Source organism: Phoca vitulina, unplaced genomic scaffold, assembly GCF_004348235.1.
Source record: "Phoca vitulina isolate PV1807 unplaced genomic scaffold, GSC_HSeal_1.0 scaffold3, whole genome shotgun sequence".
NCBI lineage: Eukaryota > Metazoa > Chordata > Mammalia > Carnivora > Phocidae > Phoca > Phoca vitulina.
Window position 1 is genome coordinate 33,894,550 of NW_022589706.1, and position 27,105 is coordinate 33,921,654.

A 27,105-nucleotide genomic window follows, 5' to 3' on the forward strand; every position below is an offset into this window, starting at 1 on the left:
ATCTACCGTGCATCAGTTTGTGGTAGGCAGGAAAATCTTTGCAACAAGAATAGAGGTACTTCTCTTTCATCAATAGGTTTCTGAAGAATATCATCTCTGGGGAAGCCTTCTCTTCCACCTGAAAAAAAGGTTAGCCCCCATTCTCAGTGGAAAAATTCCACTTGTCACTGGAGCTATAGAGAACTTTGTTATTTAAGGATGCTAATAGTTGTCTCTTTGTGTATCTTTGTCTATCTGCATATCTAGTTAAGCTTTGGAGATTTCTGTGAGAATTTACTATATCCATTTAAACTCATTCTAGGGGCACCTGAGTAGCTCAGTTGGTTAAGTCTCTGCCCTCAGCTCAGGTCTTGACCCCGGGGTCCTGGGATGGAGCTCTGCATTGGGCTCCCTGCTCAGTGGGGAGTCTGCCTCTCCCTCTCCCTCTGCCGTTCCCCCTGCTTGTGCGCGCGCTCTCTCTCTCTGTCAAATAAATAAAATAAAATCTTTAAAAAAATAAATAAAAATAAACTCATTCTATATAATGTCCAGAATTGTTCCTGAATTGAGGATGGTGATGATGATGATGATGATGAAAAAGGCACCTAAACTATATACTCCAATCCTTGTCAATCCTTCACCAAAAGCCAAATAATAACATGTCAAACTGAAGAGACAGTGAGCCCCATGCAAGAGTAATAGAATAATAATATTTGAAATTAGGGAGAAATTATATTGTCTCCCCAACTCAGCATTTAATTATATTCTGCCTTGTTCCCTAATTGTTCCATGCATGTAGGCCTGTCTCCACAACCTAATTTAGTGTAGCTTCCTCGAGGGCAGAAATGTCTAACACTGCTTCAGGATTTACCATACTTCATATAATGCTGGATACATGATAAATGCATAGTAAATAAAAACTCATTTTTTCACCTCCTCACCAATCCATTTCTTCTCCAGTCCCTTCTGAATTGTCAATGTTTAGAAAATAAAAAATTAGAGCACCTGTGCGGTGTATAAGCTATAGATCTTTTAAAAATATTCCATAAACTCTACAGAGAAAGAAACTTGAGGATTTGGTTGTATTCCCTTTTTAAAGAAAAAAAGTGTGATGTTTTAGAATTTATTCATCTAAAACAGATTTTTAAATGTTTGCTGGGTCAAATATGGAGATATTGAAATAGCTACGAAAATGGAGTACTGTGAATTTATTGGACTTCATTTCAGAAAGAAATCCTAGAACTTTTAGGCCTCCTTTTGATCTCAGAAAAATGGCAGCATTCCCATACTGCCTGTGAGATGTAAATTAACTGAAAATTCTAGCTACAAAGTTTGAGGATAAATCAAAGTTTTTCTTCTTATTCATAAAAATTTAAGTTTAATGGCCTATTAAGAATTCAAAACTCTTCTACAACTTCCTTGTGTATATTTCCTCTACTATCACAGAAATTATGCTGAAAGCACTTGGAAATAAAATATGAACAGTGCAGCCTAAATAAGAATACTACTCAGAACTCAGAATAATGTGATAACCAAAAAGGAAAACTCAAACTCAAATATAAGCGATTTAGGATTTCTCAGGTTGCTTTGAACATTTTTTTTTTGGTACCAGAACAACTTCTCCTGCAGACCTGAAGTAGTGGTCTTCATCTCCTGCTGTCATGTGAAGAAATTCCCTTATCAAGCAGGATATTAATGCAATTATTATCCAAGCAAGCAGGATATTAATGCAATTATTGAGCCTTGAATCCCAAAATTACTTCCTGATCACTAAGGAGGGTAGATCACCAAGTTCATGAAGATGTTAAATGATGCTGTGGACATAAATGCAAAAAATATGTGGCCACTTTCCACTTCTCTTTCACTGGTTTGAGTCAATTTGATTTGAAAGTTTGTAAAAGAGCCCTCCAAATATTATGATTCATATCTTATGACTGTTGGCAAAGTTAGGCCAGTAACCTGTATGAACAATCGGCTAAGTTGCCGTCCTTTTAGACAAAAAATTTTCTCCACCTTGTGGTCAAACTTAAAGAAAGCGCTAGCATGACAGGAATGTGCTTCTTACAGCTGTTTTTAGACAGAGCATTTGGTTAAATAAACACCAAAAGAGTAGCAAACAGAAGCCAACCCTTCAGATAAGGAGACATGCTTCCTCTGCATCTAGGAAGACAGTGCATCTGCTCTAAATGGCTTAATTGGCATCTACCCTGAAAATATTTCAGCAACCACAGAATTTTTTTTGACACGTTCAAGTATTGATTCCAGTGCCTACTTTTATAATGCTGAATACGTACCATATTGGCTGGCCCAGGAGCTGGGAGAGGACGTGTAAGAGCAGGCTAAGGCTGCTCAAGAGTACATCTTTGGCTGGCCACTCCAAGAAAATGAACTAGTAATGATTTAGATATGCCAGCTGGCATTTACTCTGGTTTAACATTTTACTATACTGGAATAATTACAAGACTTAAAGGCATACAACTTTGCAGATAGAAGGCCTTTGGAGAGAATTTATCACACTCTGCTTTTCATATTTACACTAATTAATTTGGGGGGGGGGAGAAGAGGAGAGTCTATTTTTCCATGATCTCTAGTGACATCCCTGATCCAACATATCCTCTCCCAGAGTGAAGAGGGAAATGAAAATTAGGGAAAAGAAATACTAGTCCAAAATTAATTTTTTACTTAAAGCTCATATGAAATAGATTGCTAATGTTCCCCAAATACTTAAAACTTAACTTCCTTAGGAAAATGCCATCTCAGTGCCTCAATGAACAGTTTAATAATTACCATTCTGATACATCTTAGGTCTTTGAAGACTTAATTGTTGTGCATAATTTCCCTGGTCAATCAAAACCAACATCTTGGCACACGAGCACAAGATAGGCAAATGTCACAGTTCAAATGGAAAAAGCTACCCACGAATTATCTTCAGCACACATCCATCAATCTCACTCAGAAGCTCTGGAATACTCCACAAATGCCCACATCCTCATACTTCCTGTGAAGACAGAACGGCAGAGTAGAAATGGCAGGGTTCTCGAAGTTAGACAGAAATTGTCCTGGGTCCATCATTTCTAAGTATGTGACTTTATACAAGTTTCTTGATTTCTTTGAGTTATTTTCCTTATCTGTGAAAAACTAATAACACCTACGTTGCTGAGTTATTGTGAAGATTACATAAGATGGTAAATCTTATCATCATTATTATTAGTACTACCAGTATCCTTGCTACATGCCACTTAATTTCCTTACAGTGTCTTATCTGTTGGAGATGTTGGTGGGTACTAATGTAATCAATGTTATCCTTCTCCACACCACTGGAAATTTCTATTGTTTGGGGGACAAGTGAGATAGTACAGTGGCTACAAGTTTGTATTCAACCAAAAAAGCTTTTGAAGCTTATCAAACAATCACAATAACTATAAAATACAGGGGACATTCATATTATAGTATCAAGTAGTGATTCTTAAATGAGGTAGATGGTAGCATGGACTATTATAATAATAAATACTTAAATAAAATGTATTGTGCGATAGGCTTTGTTCCAAGTGCTTTATCCAAATTAATTCAATTTAATCCTCATAGAAACCCTATGAAGTAGGTACAACCATTCATCCTGTTGAAACACACGAGGAAATGAGCAGAGGTAACTCATTGGCGGTTTACAGCAAATCAGTGGTAGACCTTGTGGTTAGAACCGAGGCTGCCTGGCTGCAGAATCAGTATTAAGACACTATTGCCTCTTCTTCAGATGCACAAAGGATGGGTCAATATTTTCTGCTCTAGATAGTCTTTAAGGTCATGGAGAAAAGATGATAATATGTGTATCAGCGGTTTTATTTTTATTTTCTGATAATAATTCCTGAAATATTGGTATTATTTGTGCCAGGGAAAGTGAAGGGAGTTTGGTCTGTGCTCAGCCTCCGCAGGGACTTCCTGCCCCGTCAGGCTGACTCTGAACGTGATATGTAAAGACCCAAGTCTACTATACACACTCGATGAGGTAAGGAGCATAAAGGACCTAGCAGAGAGCCGGGTATTATGCAATAACAGTAAGTGTTTTCCTTGAAAAGCAATTAAAAATCAAGGAAGCCAAGTCGCAACAAAATAAATCTCCTCCATGTGAGAGAAGTATGAGAGAGAGAGTAACGAATATGTACTAAGTGCACCGTGTGCCCTGGGATAAGTACTGAACATCAGTCTAACTCCTCACCAGTCCATGAAGGAGAGATGCATTAAGATGGAGATGTATACGGATGGAGAAAATAAGTGCCAGATTCCGGTTTCAAACCCCAATCTATTATAGTCCCAAGCTTAGATTTGTTATTTGCTCTTTCATTTTTACACCCATTTTTATAGGTAAAATTTATTCAACACTTGCAATGTGCAGTTATTCTTTAATTGAACTCTCACAACTCTATGAAGTAAGTAGTGCCATGAGACCCACTCGCTGCCCTCCTGGGGTCATACCCTGCCCCCAGCATTGACCCTTCTGTAATAGTTTCCCCAGTAGGGTTCTTGAGTAAACCTAAGATTAAGGGGGGGGGTGCAGATGTCTACGGAAAATTTCCTCACGTTCAGAGGCATTGAGGACACTAAAACACCTGATCAGTTCTCTATAAGGATGGGGAAGCGGGATGAGAAGTTCCCACTTCCCCCAGTTTCTTCTCACCAGCATCCCTCCTGCTGTTGTGTGAAAAGGGATATTATATCATGGCTTTGATCCTACCAACTAGAAAAAGCAAAGGAAGAGTAACATCTCTTGTGAGGATTGTACCTCCAGTCCAGACCAACTGTGAACATTTTCCCTCTTATCCTACTACTGAATGCTTTTGCTACTCACAATCAATAGAAAAAGAATAGAGAAATATGTTAAATTGAATAAATATCATTATAACAAATTGTATTATTCAAAAGCATGGCTGATATACAGAAGACTTGTTCACAGCTATAAAAATTTAAAACTGATGTGCTCTGGACCTCATATAGTTAAGAATATGATATATAGGAAGCCACTATAAAAACAAAAAGAAGAAAATACGCCTGTGTTCAGAAAAGAAAAGATGGAGATAAAATATAACAATGAGCTAATCAACTAAGCATATAATGCCATCCAACTCGATGCATTTAAACCACTGGCATTTTGTTCCTCTTCATTAAAAGGCAAATTATTCTAAGGCTTTCGTATTCATTCAGCCGTGACTTTTATTTGTTTTATTTTAAGTTCCCACTGCATTGCATTTTAACACCTAGATATGATTTTAATTCAATTACACAGCATTAAGGTAGGAGCCCAAGAATATCACGAAAAGTGAAATCATACCCAGATTCCCACTTGGTCTGATCTGCCTGGTCTCAATAAGGGAAATACGATGAGGCCCCAAAGGAAGGGATAGCCTACCTATATCCCCTCAAACCTTATTTGTATTGACTGGGTAAAAATGAAAGTTTATGAAAAAAAAAGAAAAAAGAAAGAAAGCTATGTGATTCTTTTCTCCATACAGCTGGACATATTACTGTTTAATATTTTCTTAGAAAAAAAATGACGTCTAAGAGCTATTCCTGTGCATCGTGATCAAAATATAACGCAAACAAAAATACCCACGAAATGAATTGCACTTACCAAATACAGTCCTAGCTGGAACTGATTCTTTGTTTATCCAGAACGAAACTTGAGAAAGAATCACTGTCATAATACATGGAATGTATGTCTGAATCATAAAGTAACCCATCTTCCGTCTGAGGTGGAAATAAACTGTCATAACAATATATTCACCTACAAATAAAACACAAGGAAAATGTATTATTGGTTACGCAGGCAATTAGTCAATGACTTCATAATCATATTTCAGATTAACAAACAGTATTTCAGACAAAGAATGATCTGTTGTGCATTGCAAGCAAGCTGAGAAACATATAGCTCCTAAGGAGGAAATTATATTGAACATCATTACGCAGAAAAACACTTTTGTTCTATATAGTGGTTAAGCAATTTAACAAATTAAGCTACAACTTTTTAAAATTCTTGCAGTGTTTTCTATTTTAAAGATCTGGTACTGCGAAAGCGATTAGCCTTCAATTTCGGAATTTTTTTAAAAGCAGAATTTAGACCTCACTTTTATGGAAAATCACTAGAAAAAAAAATGGAAATACACACACTTGAAAATCTAAAGCTTAATTTTGGAAAGAATTGAAATACTCAGATATACGTTACATATACATATATGCTTTGAGAGAGGCTGTCTTAACTGCCTTAGTTTTAGGAAAGAGCTGTATTTCTAAATGTTATACATATGAAGAAAAATACAAAGAGAAACGTATAACATAGAGACATATATAACATCCCTGAGTTCAAGCATCTTTTATGGGCATTTAGACAAAAATCTAAAAAGCTAATAAGGGAAACAAACTATAAGATTTCTGGGAGCTATTGATAAATATTTTTAATGTGCCATCTGAAAGCGACATATTAAGAAAGTTACTTAGGAAAGCTGTGGCCTTATTCTCAGACTGTGAAGTCCAAGATTCAGAAGACTCAAATCCCAAAACGTGGTTTTCAATCCCACTTGCAGGCTAGACAATTAATGCCAAGTAGCATATTGACTTTAATCGTTAAGCATCTCACCCGTAATGGACTTGATAGTTTCACTTGATACGGTTTGCCCCACCAAGTCATACTGGACTAAGCTGGAAGACTCCTTTGGAACTTCCACTGATTTCTCAGGACCTTTTGTCCAGGTATAAATCATCTCACTCTTCGGATATGCATCTGAATGAGAGCCCAGAATGTGATTAGATTTAATGGTCCTTTTTCATCAGGACTGACGGTCAACACTTAAGAATATTACACATGTTCAAGAAAGATGGAATAAAAGGAAACAATAATCATTATGATTTATTCAAACATGCTTAATATTTAGAAAACTGTAGAGATTAAATGAAAAGCGTTGCAACTCAGCATATTTCTTGTTTTTACGTCAAAGGATTGGAGAAGGAGAGACTAAAACTAAGGCAACTTAAATGTTATATATGCATCAGTGCACTTGGATGTGCTTCCATACTAATAGGATAAGCAGTTGAAAAACAGAAATCATGCTCCTCCACCAAAAAAAATATTTCCTTCCACTCTAACTCAATTCTACTGCTTGACCAATACTGACTTCTTCCACCCAAGGCCGTTATGCCAATTAGAAATGTACCAGATGCTGTCTATAATAATACAACAATAAAACCCAAATCCAAACCAAATCCTACTGTTGGGAGAGCTCTTCGGGGGTCACCTATTCCAGGCTGCCTCTTGGCAACACCCATGTTGTTTGGGAACCATTCCGCAGCGACAACTGGTTCTGCTGTTCCTAAAGCTCTCCAGGGACTGTAATTACGCAACCAGTTCCGCTACCTTTCAACTCTTAAAATCAGGACATTTTCCCTTCCGTCTTCAACAAATCCCTCCCAGCGGCAATTTAAGCCCATTTTCTATTATTCCGTGTTGAATTCGAATGGAAACCAGCTGCTTGCCTTACCAGTCTACCCACAACAGATAGCTTGGCTCACACACAAGGAAGCCCAAAAGAACCATGATGAATTGGTTCCCTCCACAAACCTTCCTAAAATGGCTAGAGCACAGTAGGTCCTCAGTGAAATTGCTTAATTCTACAAAGGAGCTGATACCTAGGGAGACTATTTTTACAAATGATTTCACAAAACGAACTCTGAGGCTTGTTTTGCCATTTAGCAGTAGACATTTAAAAGACCCCAAATACTATGTTCCTGCCCTTGATATTCTAAATCAGGTATCCTTCTCTTGGCTATTCTACCTTGATAGAATAACCTTGCTCTTAACGATTCAATATTTCAGGCAGGAAATGGGGGCGTGGGCAAAATGGGTGAAGGCAATCAAAAGGTGTCTCTCTTCTTAATTCCTAACCCAAAAATTCAACTTCCAAAGAGTGATTTCTTTATTTAGCACAAACCCTGATTGAGTATCAACTATGTTCAAGTCACTAGGAAGAGTGCTGTGTATGGGAACCAGAGGGGGCTGCATGGGAAAGAACTTCCCATAGATAAGAACTACCTTGGGGGAAAATTTAAATTATTACAGTACCAATGCGTTTTAATTCTGCCCCCAGTGAGATGGCCCTTTCTGTCTATGTATTTTTTTTTTTAAATCTTCTCTCATTAAGTCACTGGTTAGGGAGCAAATGACTCTCTCTAGAATTAACTTAGCTCACTGAATACTGTGATTACTAGGGGTTGTAAAAGAAGGGTGATGGCCAATTCTCATTAAGTTAAGCAGTGAGCAATGGTAATAGCAGGCAAAAGTTTCACAATCAGTATACTAAGGATCTGAAGCAATAATAAAAGCTAGCACCTATTTTTGGTAGATTCTGATTGAATCAAATATTTGCGGCAGGCCTTAGAAGAGGCAACCTCATTTTTCGGCCATCTCAGAGACGGAAGCTTAGGGGAAAAGAATTCCATATTCTTTTCTACCCATTCATTTCACCTTCTCGCCTTTACTTCCTCAAAATATGCCCAATTCATCTACCTCACAGCTTCTCCTCTAGTACCATCCTTGTCTAAGCCACTGCCATCTTTGATGGTACTAAAGCAATAGCCTCCAACTCTTCTCTGCGTCTACTCTAACCTCCCTACAATCCATTCTCCATAGAAAAGCTGAAATGAAGTTGTAAAATGTCAAAGAATGCCAAATCCCCTAGTAAAACCTTCCAAGGGCTTTCTATAGCATTTACAATAGAATCCAAACTCCTTAACGTGGTCTATAAGGTGATATATTATCTGGCTCTGTCTATGTATCAGACCGTACCTCCTCCTATGCTTTCATCATGCTTCAGCCACTTTGATACCAACAGCGTCGCTGATAGTATCCAGCCCTTGTCATTTCAAGAAACCCTGAAACTTCTCTCACCTTTTTTCAAATCTGCCTTAAAGAAGACTGCTTGTAACGGACACTGTTCAATTACTCCCCTCCCCGTTAAAAATCCTTTGTACTTTCTTTGTTACACCACCAACATATGGAGTCCAGGAGGCCCTAAATTTCACCACTGACCACCAACCTATTATTAATGAGTCAGTCTACCTAGGCTATCTGTACAAACAGATTTTTGGTTTTTGGAAATGGGTTGAAATAGTCTCCTCAAAGTCAAATCTTAGAGAGTTGTTGTCATGAACAATGATTTAAATGGATTATGGGAATCGTGCCCATATATAAATATCAGCTTGCATTAGGTAATAATAAATTCTAACAATATTTGCACTGTAACTTACAACTTCCAAATTTCAAAGGGCATGCATGACCATCCATGGGGAAATCCACCAACCTCATGGGACACTCTGCACTTATGGTGAGTCTAAAGTGGAAAAATACAATTAACATTAGCTCTCACTTTAAAAATGATTTTATGACACCTAAAATGAGAAGGATGGAAAGCAGGAAGGAAGGACAGAAAGAGGGAAAAAGGGAAGGAGGGAAAAAAAGCATAAAAAGGGAAGAAGGAAAAAGAAAAAAATGACTACCTCATTGTGTATAAAATAGTGCCATTTCTCATAATTCTAAAAAGTTTATTTGGAGCTGTCATATTATGTGAAACAGATTTCTTTCCATTCCTGAAGAAAGTATCAGGGGTCCATACTTTTGTTACCATCATATTGTTCAATCTCAAAATTTCAATGGGGCCATCATATTTTAGTCTTTTGTCAATCCATGTCTGTCTGAAGAACACATCCATTGTGTATTCCTAGGGAAATTAGTTTGTGACATATTCAAATCACAGATGACTACACATAAATATGCATTAAATTCTAGCCTCCTTCCCACTCATTAAAAAAAAAAAACTACCCAAATAAAAACAAAATTAATAGGAGCAGAAATTTTCTTAAATCAATAGAACTAAAAGATTCTCAGCAATTAAAGCATGTTATGTCCATCTTGATACCTTAATCTTCTACTTTATTAGATAAGTAAATTACCATACACATGAATCATTTGAGAGTAATTACTATAATTTAATAAAACTGCCAGCATCAGGTAATTACAGCTGTACTTTAGACCAGGTAGCAAAATTAGTAAGTGTAACAAATATCATGGCATAATTGATCATAAAATTGTAGGCATCTCTAAGACAAAGTAAAATATGTAAAAAGTAATTTTATATTCACAGAATTTATTAAAGTTAGCCTAAGAGCCTCGGGTCAAGGAAAAAAGTAAAGTTGGCCCTTTGACTTTTAAACTACATATATTTAATATTAGAAGGCACAACTGAATGGATGAATTCATCCTGATCAGGTGTTCTAACCTCTTTAAGCATGAGAGAGAGGTAGGGCGAGAAGGGGTTGGGGTGGGGGCAGGGAGTGAGCAATTGGGCCAACATGGAATACTAAATGCAATTAGGACTACAGTATAGTTTCATACAAAAACTAATTACACTTTTCAATTTTCTCCTCTTCAATAATTTTCTAAGGGAAAAAATTACTACATAAAACGTTGTGCCATGGAGACTAGTAATAGGAAAGTTCTTTTCTTTGTTGAGAATAATTCCAAACCAAAAAATATTCAAATGTTAGAGATGAAATGCAAATTCAATGTCTTAACTCCTTATAAACTTTTGAGATTAATTAGGCGGTTCTTTGACTTTCTAGCTGTGTGTGATTAACAACAAAATAAATATTAATTGCCCTCTCTTCTGCATGTTTACTTCCAAACCTCAAGAGGTACACTGAATTTCCCAAATACCTACCATTTCAACATCAGAGACAGGTCCAAAGCTGGTGACATATATGTCAGTTTTTACTTCTGTAACAGGACCTAGTAGGTATGAAGTAAATGAGTGAAAAAAATTACCAATTTTATAGGCAAGGAGGATAATTAAAGAGTAAACACAGATATGATATATCATGTTTTTATGGCATCTTAAATTTTCAGTGAGATAATGCATCTCTCCAAAAATAAAAGAAAATGTAGACAAAAGAACAACAGAACCAGAAAGCTGTGTTTATTTACAGGCAAAACAAAACAAAACAAAAAACAAAACAAAACAAAAACGCACCCCAATTACTTAGGGAAACCTTGTTTCTTCAAAAATACATCACCTCCGGGCACTGTTATGACAGGCAGTGCAGGGAACAAAAGCTTTTAGCCTTTGTAATTTTTTATAGTCCGTCATCTGATTGGCCGTTAGTAAAGAAGTGAGCTGTTAAAAAGAGGAAACGTAGCCACAGAGTGAGGAGATAAACCATAATAGTTGTAAGGGATGCATCTTTGGAGAGCTGAGAATTCTGGGAAATAATTTAAGCACAAAAAATGATTCATGTCACCTTTAACAATAGGCAGACCATCCACTGGTGACTGAAATCAAAGATAAACTCTCCTACAAGTCAGACCTATTCACTTCTTGCCACCTACTAGCCATTTGATCTTGGGCAGGCTATTGAACCTCTCAAAAGCAGCAACCACAGATATAGGCAAGACTGTTGATAGGGATCAAATGAAACTGCTCATATGAAACCCTGAACACAGTGACTCTCTTATAAGAGTACTTATTAAGTAGTAGTTTCTCTTTGCTTCTGATAATGGCTGCTACTGACATTCTTTCCCAGGCCTAAATAAGAATGGTTCAGAAACAAACACATAGGTTTGCTTGGCAGAAGAAAAAGGTGGGTGCATCATGACAATGGGGCTGACACAGATTTTAGACAAAGGAAAAGTGCCACAATCTGGGCTTAGCGTGGTGCTTAAAATAAGGAATTGTGGAATTTATATTTGGCTCTAACACTTTTTAAATATATGATCTTAGTCAAGTCATGAATCCTGATAGGTAAATGTTTTAATGAGTATTAACTGAAATTATAAATGTAAATGACTTGTCCCAGTCTCTAGAATATAATGCACTCAATAATGATAGTAGTTATTATTATATATACCATTTTTTATTATTAATAAAAATAAAAAATTGTTGCCCTCTTGAACATCATTTCCTTAAATGATGGTTTATACCACTGTTTGGCTAAAAGTTAGATACTCCATACTGGAAAGAATAACATCTGTTATCAAGATGGACTATTTCCTTTGGATACTGGTTGGGCATTTGGATTTATGCCAAGAAAAAAAAAAGACAAAGAGCAGTTGGTATAGCTTAATGCCCTAGGTCTAAAGTTATCCTCATAAAAATGAATCAGAATATTTCTCCCTGTATAGGACAAAGACTGAGCCACAGGAAGAAAAATAGTTTGAAGGAGAACGAGAAAATTCTTTCGTAAATAAGTATCCTAAGAAAAATATATCTTTGTAAGTATAGTGAAAGAAAAAGTATAGATGAAATTGATCTATCATGAGCTTTCATTTAAAAAAAAAATAACACCTCTGAAAAACAGAGAAAATAAGTGTGAGAAGTTAATTGACTTTTTATTTGGATGATCAATTGTAAACAACAAAAATATGGTAGTAATAAGCTCATCAAACCAAAATGTTTCAGGAATAGATAGGCAATCCAAGAAGATGGTAATGTGTGTTGAACTTTAGAAGATAAGAGCTTTAACTCAAAGTGGTTCAAGAGTGGGACAAATCACTCTGCTAGTTTCTTAAGAACAATTATTAGAAGCACTAAGTTACTGCAAGTCAGAGCAAGGAAAGATAAGTTACTTAGAACAATTACGGTTGTATATGTCCTGACAACTGAACCATTTGTTTGACAAGATTCTTGAGAATTCAAAAGTTACTTTAAAGATCAATTTAGGGCAGTGGTTTTCAAACTTTAACTGGATCAGAATCACCCAAAGGTTTGTTAAAGTACAGAATGCTGGGCCTCACCCTAGCCCTGCTGATTTAGTAGGTCTAAGGTGGAGCCTGGCAATTTGCATTTCTAACAAGTTCTTAGGTGATACATTTCACTTTATTCTAGTTTACAGACAGTGTTCATCTGATTTCTAGAATAGTATTTACCAAACTATGTCCTGTAAAATATTAATACCGTAAGTGTTCTATGGGAGTAAGGGAAGTATAGGAGAGGAATTAGGTCAATGATATTTTTACTTACAAATTTATTTTAAGGGGTTTAAGGGGTGTGGGGTTATGCTAATTCTGTAGTTACAATGATTTTTATGATAATAATGGGTATTTTCAAATTCTTACATAATACTTCCTTAAAGATTCTTGAAAAAATATTTGTGTCCAGAATTACCATCTTAGTATTGGTTAGTTTGTTTGTGACATTATTCAGTATTTGCTTTATATAATCATATAGGTCTTTGAGATTGAGATTCTAAAAATATATGATTGGTAGAGGGATTTCATTTGGACATTCACTCAATAAACATTAACCGAGTGAGAACCTGCTGAGGGTCAGTTTCCATACTACGCCTGGTGCTACAGTGGTTAACAAGACTTAAGAGTTCCCTGTCTCACTGGGTGTTATATGTAAGTAATACATCACTAAATTCTATTCTTGAAACCAATATTACACTATATGTTAACTAACCAGAATTTAAATAAAAATTTGAAAAGTAAAATAAAATTAAATACAATAAATAAATAAATAAAAGAGTTCCCTGCCTCGGGGAGTTAACATGCTATTAGAAGAGTCTGAGTATAAATAATAAAGAAATAAGTTAAATGGAAGAATCTCTTCATTCATAAGAGGTACGAAACAGGCTGGTAATGGAGTAAGAGCCTGGGAAAGCCTAGATTTTTGAGCCACTCTTCAAAGCCGTGACTTTTAAACTCAGACCTGGAGGGTAAGTGTGAGCCATTGGAAGAACAGAGAGAATTGCCATTCCAAGCATAAAGTACTTCAGGGTAAAAGCTCAGAGGCAGGAGAGACCTTAGTGTGTTCAGGGACTAGAAAAGAGGCCAGTAAGGCTGGCGCAAACTAGGTAAGGAAGAGAACGATAAGAAATGAAAACCACACAAACAGAATGAAAACCAGAGTCAGTGGGCAGAGACCTACCCATGAGTCCATATTCTTAAGGGGCATCCTTTTAAGCAACATTCTTAGAATACACATTATAGTGACAGTTGTTAAAACTACATGGAAAAGAACTTGTAGAAATCCCGCTGACAGATGGGCAACACATAGAGAGGTTGTTATGGGCTGAATGATGTTCTTCCTATATTCATATGTTAAAGTCCTAACCCCCAGTACCCCAGAATATGACTGTATTTGGAATTAGGGTCTTTAAAAAAAGGAAATTAAGTTAAAATGAGGTCATTAGGATGGGCTCGAATCCAATGTGACTGGTGCCCTTAAAAGAAGAGGAGATTAGGACACAGAAACACACAGTAGAAAGACCATGTGAAGATAGAGAAGATAGCCATCCACAAGCAAAGGAGAGAGGACTTAGAAGAAACCAAGCCTACTGACACCTTGATCTTGCTATTGTTTAAGCTACTCTGTCTGTGTTTTGTTATGGCCGCCAAACAAAACAATACAGAAATACAAAAGAAACAATTTTCCTCTGTTCTTTCCCAAAGTTTTCTCCCCCTGATATTCTGTACAGCTCTGCCTTAGGCTGTGAGGAAGTTTGATTTTTATCCCTTAATCATTGGAAGACCATCAAGAGTTTGAAGTAAGGAAATTATATGATCTGAATTATATATTTTATAAAATCACTCTGGCGATTGTATGGACAGTAAATTATAGAGAAGCAAGTGTAGAGGAAGGGCTCTTATAAAAGGCCGCCATACCAGCCAAGTTGAGAAATGATGATGGCCTACTAGGAATGAAGCAGTGGGGATGGAATGTTAACAGATCGAGGGGCATGCTGTGTGTCACTGCTCACAGGGAACAGGTTTTTTTCCCAAAGAGCAAAGAGCAGAGATATAATAATTCTATTTATTGAAGGCCTACTATGTGCCAGGTGGGATACTAGCCTCTTTCCATACACTATTTCATTTAATTCTCACAACACCCTCCAAGGGTGATACTATCATGAGAATCTTATGGATCTGGAAGCTGAGCTCACAGAGTTTAAATACCATATGCCAGAGCCAGAATTATAACTCCCTCAAGTAAGTTCTAGCTTTACTATGCTAATGATATCATTAAATAATAAATCAATAATTAATTGCTTATATAATTTTCTATCTACTATATAACATGCCATATCTAAATTTCCTAAATTTTGTTTATGCATAGTTTCTGAGCTATGTTCTTGCAGCTCTTTCTATGCCTTTGCTCTTATCTTATTATAGCCTGTTTGAGTCTGTCTTTCTTCCCTTAACAGCAAAGACGAAATCTTAATCCTCTTTGAAGTTCCCATGCTTTGCACATACTAGGGGGTGAATAACTATGTGTTTGTGTTCTTAATAGCATCTCACTAGTGATTTAAAAACTTCCCAAAAAGAAAAATTACTTGGATTCATTTGTTACACCAGTTAAGCTAAAAATATTTCCTGATTAAAGCAGAAAATGTGTCTTATTTATATTTGTATCCTTTCCCAGAACTAATCTCAAGCCTTAAATGTAATAGGTTTTCAATAAATCAGTTTTCTATGAATAATGGTCGCTATGTAATTAAGAATAATTCTTAGAGACGCTTCCTCTAACTCTACTGTTTAGGACGTTCAAATCAACCTTACTAAGAGCATAATTACATAGAAACCAGATAATTTTGGGCTTGGAAGGACTTCTCATAATGTTATATGCATTTGTGTAACGTCAAAGACATATTTTATTTTAAAAATCCTACTTCTTTGGTAATAGGGAAATGTTTTTTAATCCCCAAAACGTAGTTGGCATTTTGCAAGGCAAAAAAAGTGATTTTCAGTAGTGTTTGAAAGACAGAGCCAAGACTATCAAGATGAAATTCAGAGGAATATTCCCATCTTATTACTGAATCTAACTTGGGTAGAACGTAGGAAAACTATTAACAGTGTATCAGATGATTTTCCACTGCTAACTTTACTTCAGCTGTACAGACCTGGTCAAAGGATATAATGATTTAATTTCTTCTCCAATAAGAGTGTCCAATTTGCTGTAACACCAGGAGAAAGACCTCAGATATTTTGCTGATACTGAAACATGTCAATCCTTGTTCATAATGTGTCCCCAGCTACCCACTTGAGGACATATTTCTGGTTTTTCAGCCACCTAAATTCATGCATCCAGCTACATCCTACAAAACACATTGTTTATAAAAATCAAGAGGCTTAAAGTACTTAGGACATACAATAACAATAAGGAATCTTGAGTGATATATTTAAAGAAATATCTAATTTTGTTTGTCATAAAATAATACAGAAATGCTAGCCTTCTTACAGAGTAAACAGAGAAGAGATATCCATTGACATCACAGAGAAAACAGAGAGCTATCAAGTTTTACTTAGATGACATTAAAGATTAGTGCTTCCTATGTCCTAGGATCCTTCTATCAATCCAGGTCAACCTTTTAAATGATTAAAGTACTTAAATACATAAGAAGAGCGTTTTAAAAAACAATGAAATATGGGCAAAAGATGAAAATGTTCTTCACAGAATGAAAATTCTTGTAGGCAATAAAGGTTTGAAAAGATGTTCGACCACATTAGAAATCAGGAAATTCTAATTATTTCACAATCAAATGCTATTTCAAGTATTCCATACACGTATACATACATATATATGTATGTATGTATGTATGTACATATCCATATATATATATATATCCATATATTCCATATAGATGTATGTATATGTATATGGTTGAAGGCTTTGTGGATCCTGAATCTCATATTCATTGTAAATGAGAGTTTGAATTTGTAAAACCACCACAGAAAACAGTTTGGCATTATCTCATCAAGTTGAACTCCCACTTACACTAAGATCCAGAAAAATCCATTCCTGGATATATATGCAAAAGAAACTTTTGCACATTTACAGCAGGAAATTTGGGCCAGAATATTCACAGCAACACAATCTTGGAAATAAGCAAAATGCCTACTGCCAACAGAGAAGATGAATAAACTGGTTCCTATGAAGTGGAAATATCACACAGCAGTCAAATGAATGATCTATAGCAATATGCAACAGCAAGAATGAATCTTAGCAATACACAATTAAGTGAAAAAAAAAAAACACCAAAAGCTAATATATAACATGTTCAAAACCATTAAATTTTTGTAATTGAAATTTAAAAAAAAATAAAGTTGAGCTAAAATAATATTCAAAGGAAAACTATGAAATCATTTAAAAAGGACTCAGAATGGTGGTTTCTGTGGGTGGGGCAGACAGGAAGAGAGGATGAGGGAGACTCCCTAGCAGGATGAAAGTTGTCATGGTTGTGCAGTTTAATGATTGAACTGCTATGTTTATGATATTACAATGAATGAATGAATAGATGGGTGGGTGGGCGGATAAAAAGAAGGTTACATGTGGAGCAATAATGAGAGTAATTGTTAAACAAGTATTATTAATTCAGAATCCAATTCTGTACACAAGAGGCTTTTAAAAAAAGAAATACAATAAAAAGGCCTAGAAAGTAATATAATGCAAGTTGATGTATTTTTCACCCAAAAGAAAACTAACAACCCAGTGAAATATTATCTCCATAAAGTTACTAATAGCCTATATCTAGATTTTACAGTGCCTATCTGGGGAAACACGAAATATACTTGCCCTAAAGAAAATGCAAATATATGATAGTGACGGTACATCTTTTTTGCTAAACCGAAAAAATAACAAAGTAAATTTGTGTTCTGGGTTCTGTAGTCTCTTACCTTCTCAAGGCGTCTTTCTTTCAGTTATCCCTTCCCTCCATTGTAATATTACATTATCCCCTACTAGATTATTCCAGTAGTACACAGATGTATTCTGATATTTCTAATCTTAAAAGAAGCAACCTTCCCTCTTTCTCTTCCCTTTCACATTTTGAACTTCTGGAAAAAAAAAAAAAATCCATACACATTGCCTCTAATTCTTCCTTTTCTATTCACTCTGTCATCTATTGTAACTTGCTTTTCATGCTCAGGAGCCACTAAAATTCCTTTTGTCAGTATCTTTAGTTTTCCCTATCTATAGCATTGTTTCCACAGACTTTAAAAAATAATTTAATTTCTCTTATGTTTAAAGAAGCTCTCTTGATCTGACTTCTCCTTCCACTCACCACCCCATTTCTCTGCTCCCCTGTACAAATATCCAGAGATTCCTCCCCCCCGATCAGACTTTCACACCCATCACACCACCAAAGCTGCTCTGTCAAAATCACCGAAGAGGTAGATATTGCTAAATGTAGTGATGAAAATCTTAAAATAAATAAATAAATAAAATAAATGTAGTGCTGAATTTTATGTTCTTATCTTTCTCAATCTCTCAGGAACATTAAGAAGTAAATGATCAACCCCACCTCCTCTTTTTACTTACCATCCAGTATGCATACCCTGAGATTCTCCTCCTACTTCAAAGGCCACTCCTCAGTCTTCCTGGGACAGAGATTCTTCCCAACTCCCCACCTCTTAACACTGGCGACTTCAGACTTCTATACCTGTATCTCTTCTATATCATCCTTAATCTCTTGATGGTCCCTGTAGTCTTATGGCTTTAAGTACCATATATATTGACCTACCAATCATCCCTGCTTTCCAGATTCATCTCCACTTAATGTCCAATAGGCATCTCAAACTTAACAACAAATTGTTCATCCATACCTCTAATCTGCTTCTGCCACACTGTTGGCAACTCTATTTTTCTAGGTGTTCAAGTCAAAAACTTTGGAATCAGACACCTCCCTTTTTCTCACACTCCACATTCTAGTTGTCATTAGTGGACTAGCGCTTTGAAACATAGCCAGAACATGATCATCTCTTCCAACTTTACAAGCTTCATGCCTCCAGCTTGGTCAAGACGTCCATTATCTCTCGCCTAGTTAATTGTGAAAACCTCTCTGCATTTGCCCTTGACCCTGAGCGCCTTTTGTCACTACAGCAACGAAGGTGAGTCTCTAAAAATTAGGCAGTTCAGCGTTTGCCCCTGTTGGAATCCCTCTAATCACTTGTGATCTGACTCAGAGTAACAGCAAAGTCTTTACCAGGTTGCAAAGCTTTACACACCCTCATCTTTGTATCAGATGAACCCCTTCTTACTCCTCAGTCCTGTTAAACTGGACTGCAGTGCACTGACTTCCATGCTCGGCACTTTCACACATGGAGTCTCTTCTAACCCAAATGTGGCTTCTGCTTTTACCGACTTAGGATCATTGCTCAAAATATCACCTCCTCATTGAAGTTTGTCCTACTACTTTCGTTAAAAGTGCAACCCCTCCCCTGCTTTTTAATACTCCATAGCAGTTATCGACTTCTGACACTCTATATTTTACTCATCTTTGTTGCTCATTTTCTGTCTTTCACTAAATTGTCAGCTCATGAAGGCAGGGAACAGCATCTCTTTTGTTTACTAATGCATTTCCCGGCGCCATCCTAGAATAGTGCCTGGCACATATTATATGATTAATAAGGAGTTGATGAAAAGTGAATGAAATGAAACATCTCCACGTGGCCAGCCTTATATTACTTAATCTTAGAAGAATTTGAGAGGCTTCTCATCCCTCCTTCCTAAGACATTCCATTCTCTTGACTTCTAGAACTTCACACGCTCCGAGTGCCCACCTATATCACAGTCATCCTCCTCTGACAAGTCTACATTTTCTGCCCGTCCTCAGTTGTTAATGTTCCTTGAGGCTTGGCTCTGGGCTCCTTGCCCTTTCTATACTCCTCTCTAGGCATCTATTCTCACAGCGTTATATGCTGGTGACCCTCCTGCATATCTCCAGATAAAAGTCTTGTCTGATATCCAAGTATGTACAACCAGTAGGACTCCATATAGGTATTTTAACACTCTTAACATCTCCGCACCTGATTTCTTGATTTCACCCCCATCTCTCTTCTCCCTCCCTCCCCTTCTCTCTAATTTAAAGAGAGCCATCCTCTACCCATTTTCTCAAAATAAAAATCCAGGAGTCATGTTTTACTTCTCCCTTTCCTTTACCACCCATATGAAATCCATCACCAATTCTTTGTTGAATTATACCTCCAAAATATATCTCAATTTTTCCACTTAAATCTATCTTTACTACAACTACCACCTTATAACAAGCACCATTAACTTAATGAAGAGAACCCCCCCACCCCAGAAAAAACTTTTTCATTGGTCTCCTTGCTTCCAATATGGCTCAACCTCTATATCTAAGTCTTTCTTTTTATTATGCAGCGGCCAAAGGGATCACGTTACAATCTGAGTCACACCAAGTCATTCCCTCCACCTAAAAAACTCCAGTGGCTTCCAGGTTCACTAAAAGAAGGATCTAAACTCTTTTACAAAAGGCCCTGAATGCTCTGGCCTCTGCTTACCACAAAAAGCTAGTCCTGTGAGATTCTTCCTCTTGTTTTCTTACTACCTTCCCAGAACTCCTTTCACCAGACTCCCTTCACTATCTGAATCACACTAACTTACCATCTACCTTAGAATCCTTAAACTTGCTTTTTCCTTGTTTTTTCCTGCCTGAGAACAACTTTTGCTTACCTTTTCCATGTCTGTCCCCCTTAGGGCTCAACTACAAGGTTTTCTTCACCACTGCATCTGAAATAGATCCTTTACTCAGTTAATTCTCTGTCTTAGCATATTATTAGATTGTTCCACAGCATTATCTTTAATATTTTGTTATTTGTTTCTTTGTTATTTGTATCTCTCTACACTGCTTAGCTATAAAGTTCACAAGGGCCTGTGTCTGATTCAGAATATCTTTACAACCTCACCTTGTTCCTGATACATAGTGGTCTCAATATCTATTGGTTCAATAAATGAATGCATAAATGATAGTGACAAATCAAAAGAGAATGAAGCTTTCTTTTTCTGTTGCCCTGTGGATTTGTGTTCTTTTTCTCTACATATTTTAAAAAATCTATTCTCTGTAGACATTCAGTTAGTAAGGCTAGCACATGGTTAGTGCATTAATGTAATTTTAGGTTAGGATATAGATCATTTGAAAACTTTGCAAGAATATTTTTATTTGTGTGGGAAAATTATTCCAAATTTACCTAAGTGTATATACTCCTCCATATTTGCTTTCCCATTTTAAAATGTTATTAAAGCTTTAGAATAAAAGTTCTCATTTCACTCCTTTGGGGGAAATGTAGTTTTGCTTATTTTAATAACCTATTTAGGAACAAGGAGGTATGTTAATGAAAATTTCACCCTTGGTAAACAGAAGGATGTAAGAAAGCTTTAGAAGTGGATGTAGCAACAGACAAGCTGCCTAGTCTATTAGTGGCCTGTTAGTAGTTTTAGAGTTCTTGAGCAATTCATTGGAACTTTTCTCAGCCTCCCCTCTAACATAGGGATGATGCCCACCCTGCTTATCTCTTCGTGTTGTTATGAGAATCTTATTAAACATTGTATGCAAAAAGGTTTCCAAACTGTAGAGGACCCCACTAATGTGAAGTCCCGGCTATGTTGGCGAGCAACCTTGCAAAACTGACCTAATGGTCTGTTCCCATTTCAGGGAGGTTGTGGAAGATGATCTAAGGCAATTTTCGTTAGTTGAAGTATTTATTATTCCAGATCATGTGCCTCAAAAGATTGAAATGTACAAGGGTTGCATAATCTTTCAATAAATGGAAGTGGTGAAGGGCTGGCTTCCTAAGCTATCTCCTGGTGGTTAATACCTTAGCTATGCATTTTTAAGATGACGTAGAACAGTGTTGAAAGTGGCTACGAGCACAGGGGAATGATTTTCTAGCTCCTTTGTGGAAGGGCTCACTTGTATGCCACTTCTAAAGTGCAAGCTACTTCAGGATGACAGCAGACTGATTTGTCAGAGTCCAAAAGAACTATACCCTTCAAAAGCCCCAATCTGGCTTCTCTCACCACGCTTCCTTCCTTCTCTTCTCACCTTTTCCCCTTTTCTTCTCCAATGGGAGAACGTGGGAGACAAGGGAGAGGAGACCCTGGAGGGATGAAAAGAAGAGAACGATTTCGGTTCCTTTTACTTCCCTGTTGCAAGCTGTGCCGCGGAGTTAAAAATATGTAATTTAGTTTCCAAATCTATTCCAACCCCTGCCGGCCTACTGAGCAATCACAAACCATCCAATTTCAATTCAAATCTTTGCTTTTAGCTTTATTTTAAATGGAACACAGCTAAGTTGTATAAACAGATATAAAGTAAATGCTCTACAAAGAGCAGAAGTAGGATTAAAGGAACCAGGAAGTAAATCTGTATTTATAGCATACTGGTCAAAATCTGAATTGTTTTCATTTTATTTTTAAAATACCAAACTTTCCACAAAGTATTGAAATGTCAAAGAAGGGACCAAACTTGTGGTATCCAAGAGTCTGTGCTAAGAATGTGTTTTCTTATTATTTTCAGTGATGCTCATTTATAACATCCTGTAAACAGATTGCATGGTTTCTGCAGGTGAGAATTGCTATTCCCCTGTCACATTTGGTATGCTATGCATTTACAGAGAATGACCCATTTCTAAAAAACTTTACCACAAATATTTATGAGCATAGCCCAAAAAAATTGTGTGATATAGTAAATCTTTAATGATAAAGCAACTGCTAACACTTGAAGTAAGGTGAATTCAACGTCTTCCCAAAAAGCTATAAAAGTATCTCCAGGTGGGTAATGCAGATCACTTGGCAGTGACATGTAGGATGACTAATAATGCCCTTGAGACATTTCAGCAATACTGCAGCTAGCCAAAATCTAGTAATGGCTTACATAGATGGATTTCATTCATTTTTTTGTCTATATAATATTATGGGAGAGGGTAGTTGGTATAAAAGATGCATCTACAATGGATTCCCTCTTCTTTTTGAGTTATACTTGTATTATAACCACCTGGGCAGATATTATTTTAACTTTCATCATTTAATAATAAAACCATATCATCTCAGTTATAATTTTTCACTTTAATTTATGTTCAGGTACATCAATTCTCTAATAAATATTTAAACTCATGTGATTTGATATTTCTGTTATTTTTTTCCTTACTTAAAATGTCATGTTTAAAACCTTTATGGGCAGATAAGTCCTCTTTTATTGATATAATATAGTCTTCAATGATATCACATCATCTGAAATATCCTCCACAGAATTATTTTTTGGATATAAAGTGATAATTTCCCAGTCACTTGTGAAAGATCTTGCATTGATAAATGATTCACTTCTACAAGGAAACCTCTTTTCAGATTCGCATGAAGGCAAATGCCGTGCTGAGCATCCTACTGCTGGAGAGGCAATGTGAGAAGAACTAGGAGAATCTTTCATCCTTTTCATCCAGATTTATCACTGTCAACATGCAAAAACTCAATTAATACCCTCAATGACCCCCTATAACCTTCTCAATAAAATCCAGAAGAAAAGTTGGAATCAGAAGACCTGATTCCAGCCAACCATTAATATGTTATGTGTCCCGGTATAAATGACTTTCCATTTCTAATCTTCAGTGTCCTCATTTGTTAAATGAGCAGAAGCAGACTAATCAGCCTCCAAAAAATCATCCAGTTCCACTCTCTCCTCTAATTCTATTTTACTTCTGATAATTCTTTCAAACCTGAGACCATGTCTAATTCTGTCCTCTTTCACGGGACTGTCCTGCTCCCTTTCCCTTTCTCCATTCTCTCCTCATCCTATCTCCTATACGCTCTCAACAGGAAGCTTAACGTGCCCTGTGCTGCTAATATCATGTGATGCTCGCCACGCAGCATCTGATGTCCTCTCAGTCTTCATGGGTTTGTCTCTTAAATATACAACCTGACCTGGTTTCACATCCTGCCCATGCCACTTACCAACTGTGAACTCGAACTGGTTACTTAACTTCCCAAGCCTCAATTTCTTCATCTGTAAAATGGGGATAGTAAGAGCTTACTCTCAGTAATGGCTATAAAACGCCTGGTATATATGAAAATTCAAATAAGTAAATACAATATTAGTGGTTATTATTGTTACTACTACTACGACTAGAGACTCCTTTAAGATAGAGCCTGCATCTTGTTCAACTCATTTCCCAGTGGATAACTAGCTCAGTGTAGTTGGAAAGAACATGGACTTGGTAGTCAGAAGACCTGAGCTGACACTTGGGGTGAAGTCATGTGTTCTCTCTGAACTGGACTGAGCGGGTGTTTGAGGGTAAGAATTGTATCTTGAGATTCTGCGAACACAGTGCCTAGCACAATGCTTGCCACATAAATTCTCATTATATAAGCAAAGGGAACATGAACATGCAAAAGAGCAACAGTACTGCTAATGGATGTGCCTCTATTATAGTCATTATAAATACTTAAGGAAGAAATAAAGCTGAAACACCTCTGACTCCAAAGTCTTAGGAGGGAGGTAAATGCCATCTCCCCAAATAAAGTAAAAATTCATCCCACTGTGGAAGAGAACAGGAAAGGACTGGGTTCTCTAGCAGAGCAGGCAGCTTCGTGCCCCAGATTCATGTCCTAGGTAGAACACAGTGTCGAGGTTTTGGCAAAGGGACAGATACCACGTGGGAGGACAAGGGACTTCGGATCAGTTGCCTCAAGTGCAACCCGCTCTGAGCAAAGTGGCCAGGTGCTGGGGAAGTCCACTCTCAGGGCGCAGCTGGGCAACCGAGCCCCAAGTTCCCATTTTTTATTCTTTCCCTCCAACCTCCCCCACCCAGCAGTCAGGTCCCGGAAGGTAATTAGCGTGGGGGAGAGGCAAAGCTTCTGAGTCGGCAGGGAGATGGGAAAGTACTGGTGGGGGCGGTCTTCTTGTCAGAGGTCTCATCAAGGGAGGGGGGAGGGAGAGAGAGAGGGAGAGAGATTGAGAGAGAGATTTTTCATTTTTCCACTCGAAGCATACCTAATGATACACAGACAGGCAGACCGAGAGAGGGACAGACAGGACACACTTGAGCATTTGAAATCGTTCATACCCCCAAATCCAGGACGCAGCCTGTTGTCATAACCATCGAGTAAGCTGTCCAGGATGCGGGTAAAATTTTCCGGGCATAATTTCTCCTCTTTTTGGTTCTGTCCTGGGGATTCGTTTAAACTGCGAACGCAAAAAAAAAAAAAAAAAAACCAAAACAAAAACAAAAACGGCAGAAGGGGTTGTTTTAAGAATCGATCACAGAACAGGTGGAAACAGGTTTATCTTCTAGGGAAAGAGTCTCTTGCCCCAAACAGAAGGAAGCAGGTCTGAAGGATGGGGGACAGAGAAATGGTCAGGAAAGGCGCACCCTGTGCACACGCAGCCCAAAACCCATACTCTTCTTGCACCCGGTGCCCCGTCTGCTTTCCGCGTCTACTCGGTCACAGAAAAGCCCAGGTGCGGCCCCTGACCTTACAGCGGAGACAGGAGGGTCTGGTTTGCCCCGGGAGGGGCGGCGGCCGGCGGGGGCCCGGAGCTGGCCACTTCTCCACCCCTGTCCCTCAGGACCCCGGGGAACTCACCAAGCCGCCAGGCACAGGAAGTGCAGGAGGGCGAAACTGACCCGGGAGGACGTAGCGATCGCGGGTACCTTCTTGGCAGAAACCATCTTTGCAACATGCCATACTTTAAGCCTGTTCACGTTTCCAGGCTCTCAAGATGCCCTGAGCAGGGTGCGAGGCGAGGGCAGAGGCTCTCCGCGGCGTGCGCACACTCGCGCTCACACTCGCCCGCGCTCACACTCGCCCGCGCTCAGCCAGCCCGAGCGGCGGTGGGCGCGTGTGTGCACGCGGGCCAGGGGGAGGCGGAACCTGCCTTCCATCGCCCCCTCCTTTTCTCGCTGAGCTCCCAATGTGTATGGAGAGCTATGTATACCGCTCAACACCCTTTCGTGCCCGCACCGTGAGGCTTCCGAGGTTAACATTGGCGCGCTTGCACCGAAAGGCTGAGCAAGTTCTTTCCAACCTTTAACTCTGCCCCCCCCCCACGACCGCCATCCCCAACCCCAAGTGGGTCCCTGCCCACAGCATTGCTTTGCCTTCACTTTTTTTCCCTCCTGACCCCCCTCCTTCCTGCTGGGATTTGGATTTCACCAATGAAGTTCCTCTCTCCTTAGGCTGGTTGTTTGAGGACCTGTTTTGTACCCATTTTCCAGGCTGGAGGTGGAGAAGGAGCTGGATGACTGGAATGGCTGGGCGTGGGGATGGGAAACCGTGGTGAGGACCAGGGATCAAGTATGGACAGAAACAAACTTTGGGACTCTTCCCTTCAGGTGCTTGGGGAGGGGGAGGTGTGGGGGGGGGGGGGAGCGGGAAAACAAAGAAGATTCTTCCCTCCTGAGAGGGGTTGCAATTCACTGGACAGACTCTCCCCAAACTTAGAATGTGGCCTTGAGCTTCATTCTGTACTCAACACATTTGCCAAGCTGCTGTTGTAAAGATACCAGATTCATTTACTATACTCGTTCCTACCTGGCACACACTCTCAGCTTTGCTGCTGCATCCATTGCTGGAGAGGAGAAGAAAGGGGAAGGTGAGGGACATCTGGTCAAAATCACTTTCTCCTTTTGTGACACTGGATGCTCTTTTATAATAGAGCTCACTGACTTCCAAAGGTTGACCACTTTAGGAAGGAGGAAATGTTGGCTGGGGAGGAGGAGAGGAGAGAGACAGAAGAAAGACAAAATGTGAGGTGTGTTTGGGGGGGGGGTGGAGAGGGATGGGTAGACAAAATGAAGGGGAACACCTCTTAGTTCACTAATGAATTGAAAGGGAACACTAAACACTACATCTTTAGCGTTTTGTTGAACAGAGATAAGCACTTTCAATAGACCTTTTTAAAACGTTAATTATTGGTTTTCTGGGGGAAAATGTCTTTCACATTAATAGTGATGCACGTGGAAAGTTGCATATGATGGACCAATGACCTAAGTAATTTCCAAAAGTTTCCCTGGAAACTATCACCACCAATAACTATATTCTGTTTAGAACTTCCATGGTTTGTTCAAATTTTGTTGACTGGTGGGCTGATTTGATATGAAAACAATCAAACCAAGGGAATTTTAGGGTTTTGTTTATTTTTATTTGTTTGTTTCAATATCCTGATTAAAATTTTCTTTGCAAAGGGGAAACCTTTCTGATTGCCAAAAGTACATAATAGCAGAGGTATGTACTTCCATGATATTCTATATTGTTTCCTTCACATGTCTATTATACTTCATCTTAATCTCATAGGTATCATTCT

The 27,105-nt window shown here is 38.0% G+C and overlaps 1 protein-coding gene across 3 annotated transcripts in view; it reads right to left on the bottom strand.

The window, feature by feature from the left end:
* Positions 1-25,701, bottom strand: part of GABRA4 (gamma-aminobutyric acid type A receptor subunit alpha4) — a 71,350-nt gene extending 45,649 nt beyond the window's left edge. For all 3 annotated transcript variants that reach the window (XR_004298850.1, XR_004298851.1, XM_032400303.1), the window contains exons 1-7: positions 25,386-25,701; positions 24,866-24,984; positions 10,737-10,804; positions 9,517-9,737; positions 9,268-9,350; positions 6,605-6,748; positions 5,603-5,755 (exon numbers count right to left, since the gene is read on the bottom strand). Coding sequence is in view for 1 of the 3 variants with exons in the window: in XM_032400303.1 (XP_032256194.1) it covers positions 5,603-5,755; positions 6,605-6,748; positions 9,268-9,350; positions 9,517-9,737; positions 10,737-10,804; positions 24,866-24,984; positions 25,386-25,471 (874 nt within the window). In the remaining 2 variants the exon portion in view is untranslated. The remainder of the gene's footprint in view (positions 1-5,602; positions 5,756-6,604; positions 6,749-9,267; positions 9,351-9,516; positions 9,738-10,736; positions 10,805-24,865; positions 24,985-25,385) is intronic.
* Between the last annotated feature and the right edge of the window lie 1,404 nt (positions 25,702-27,105).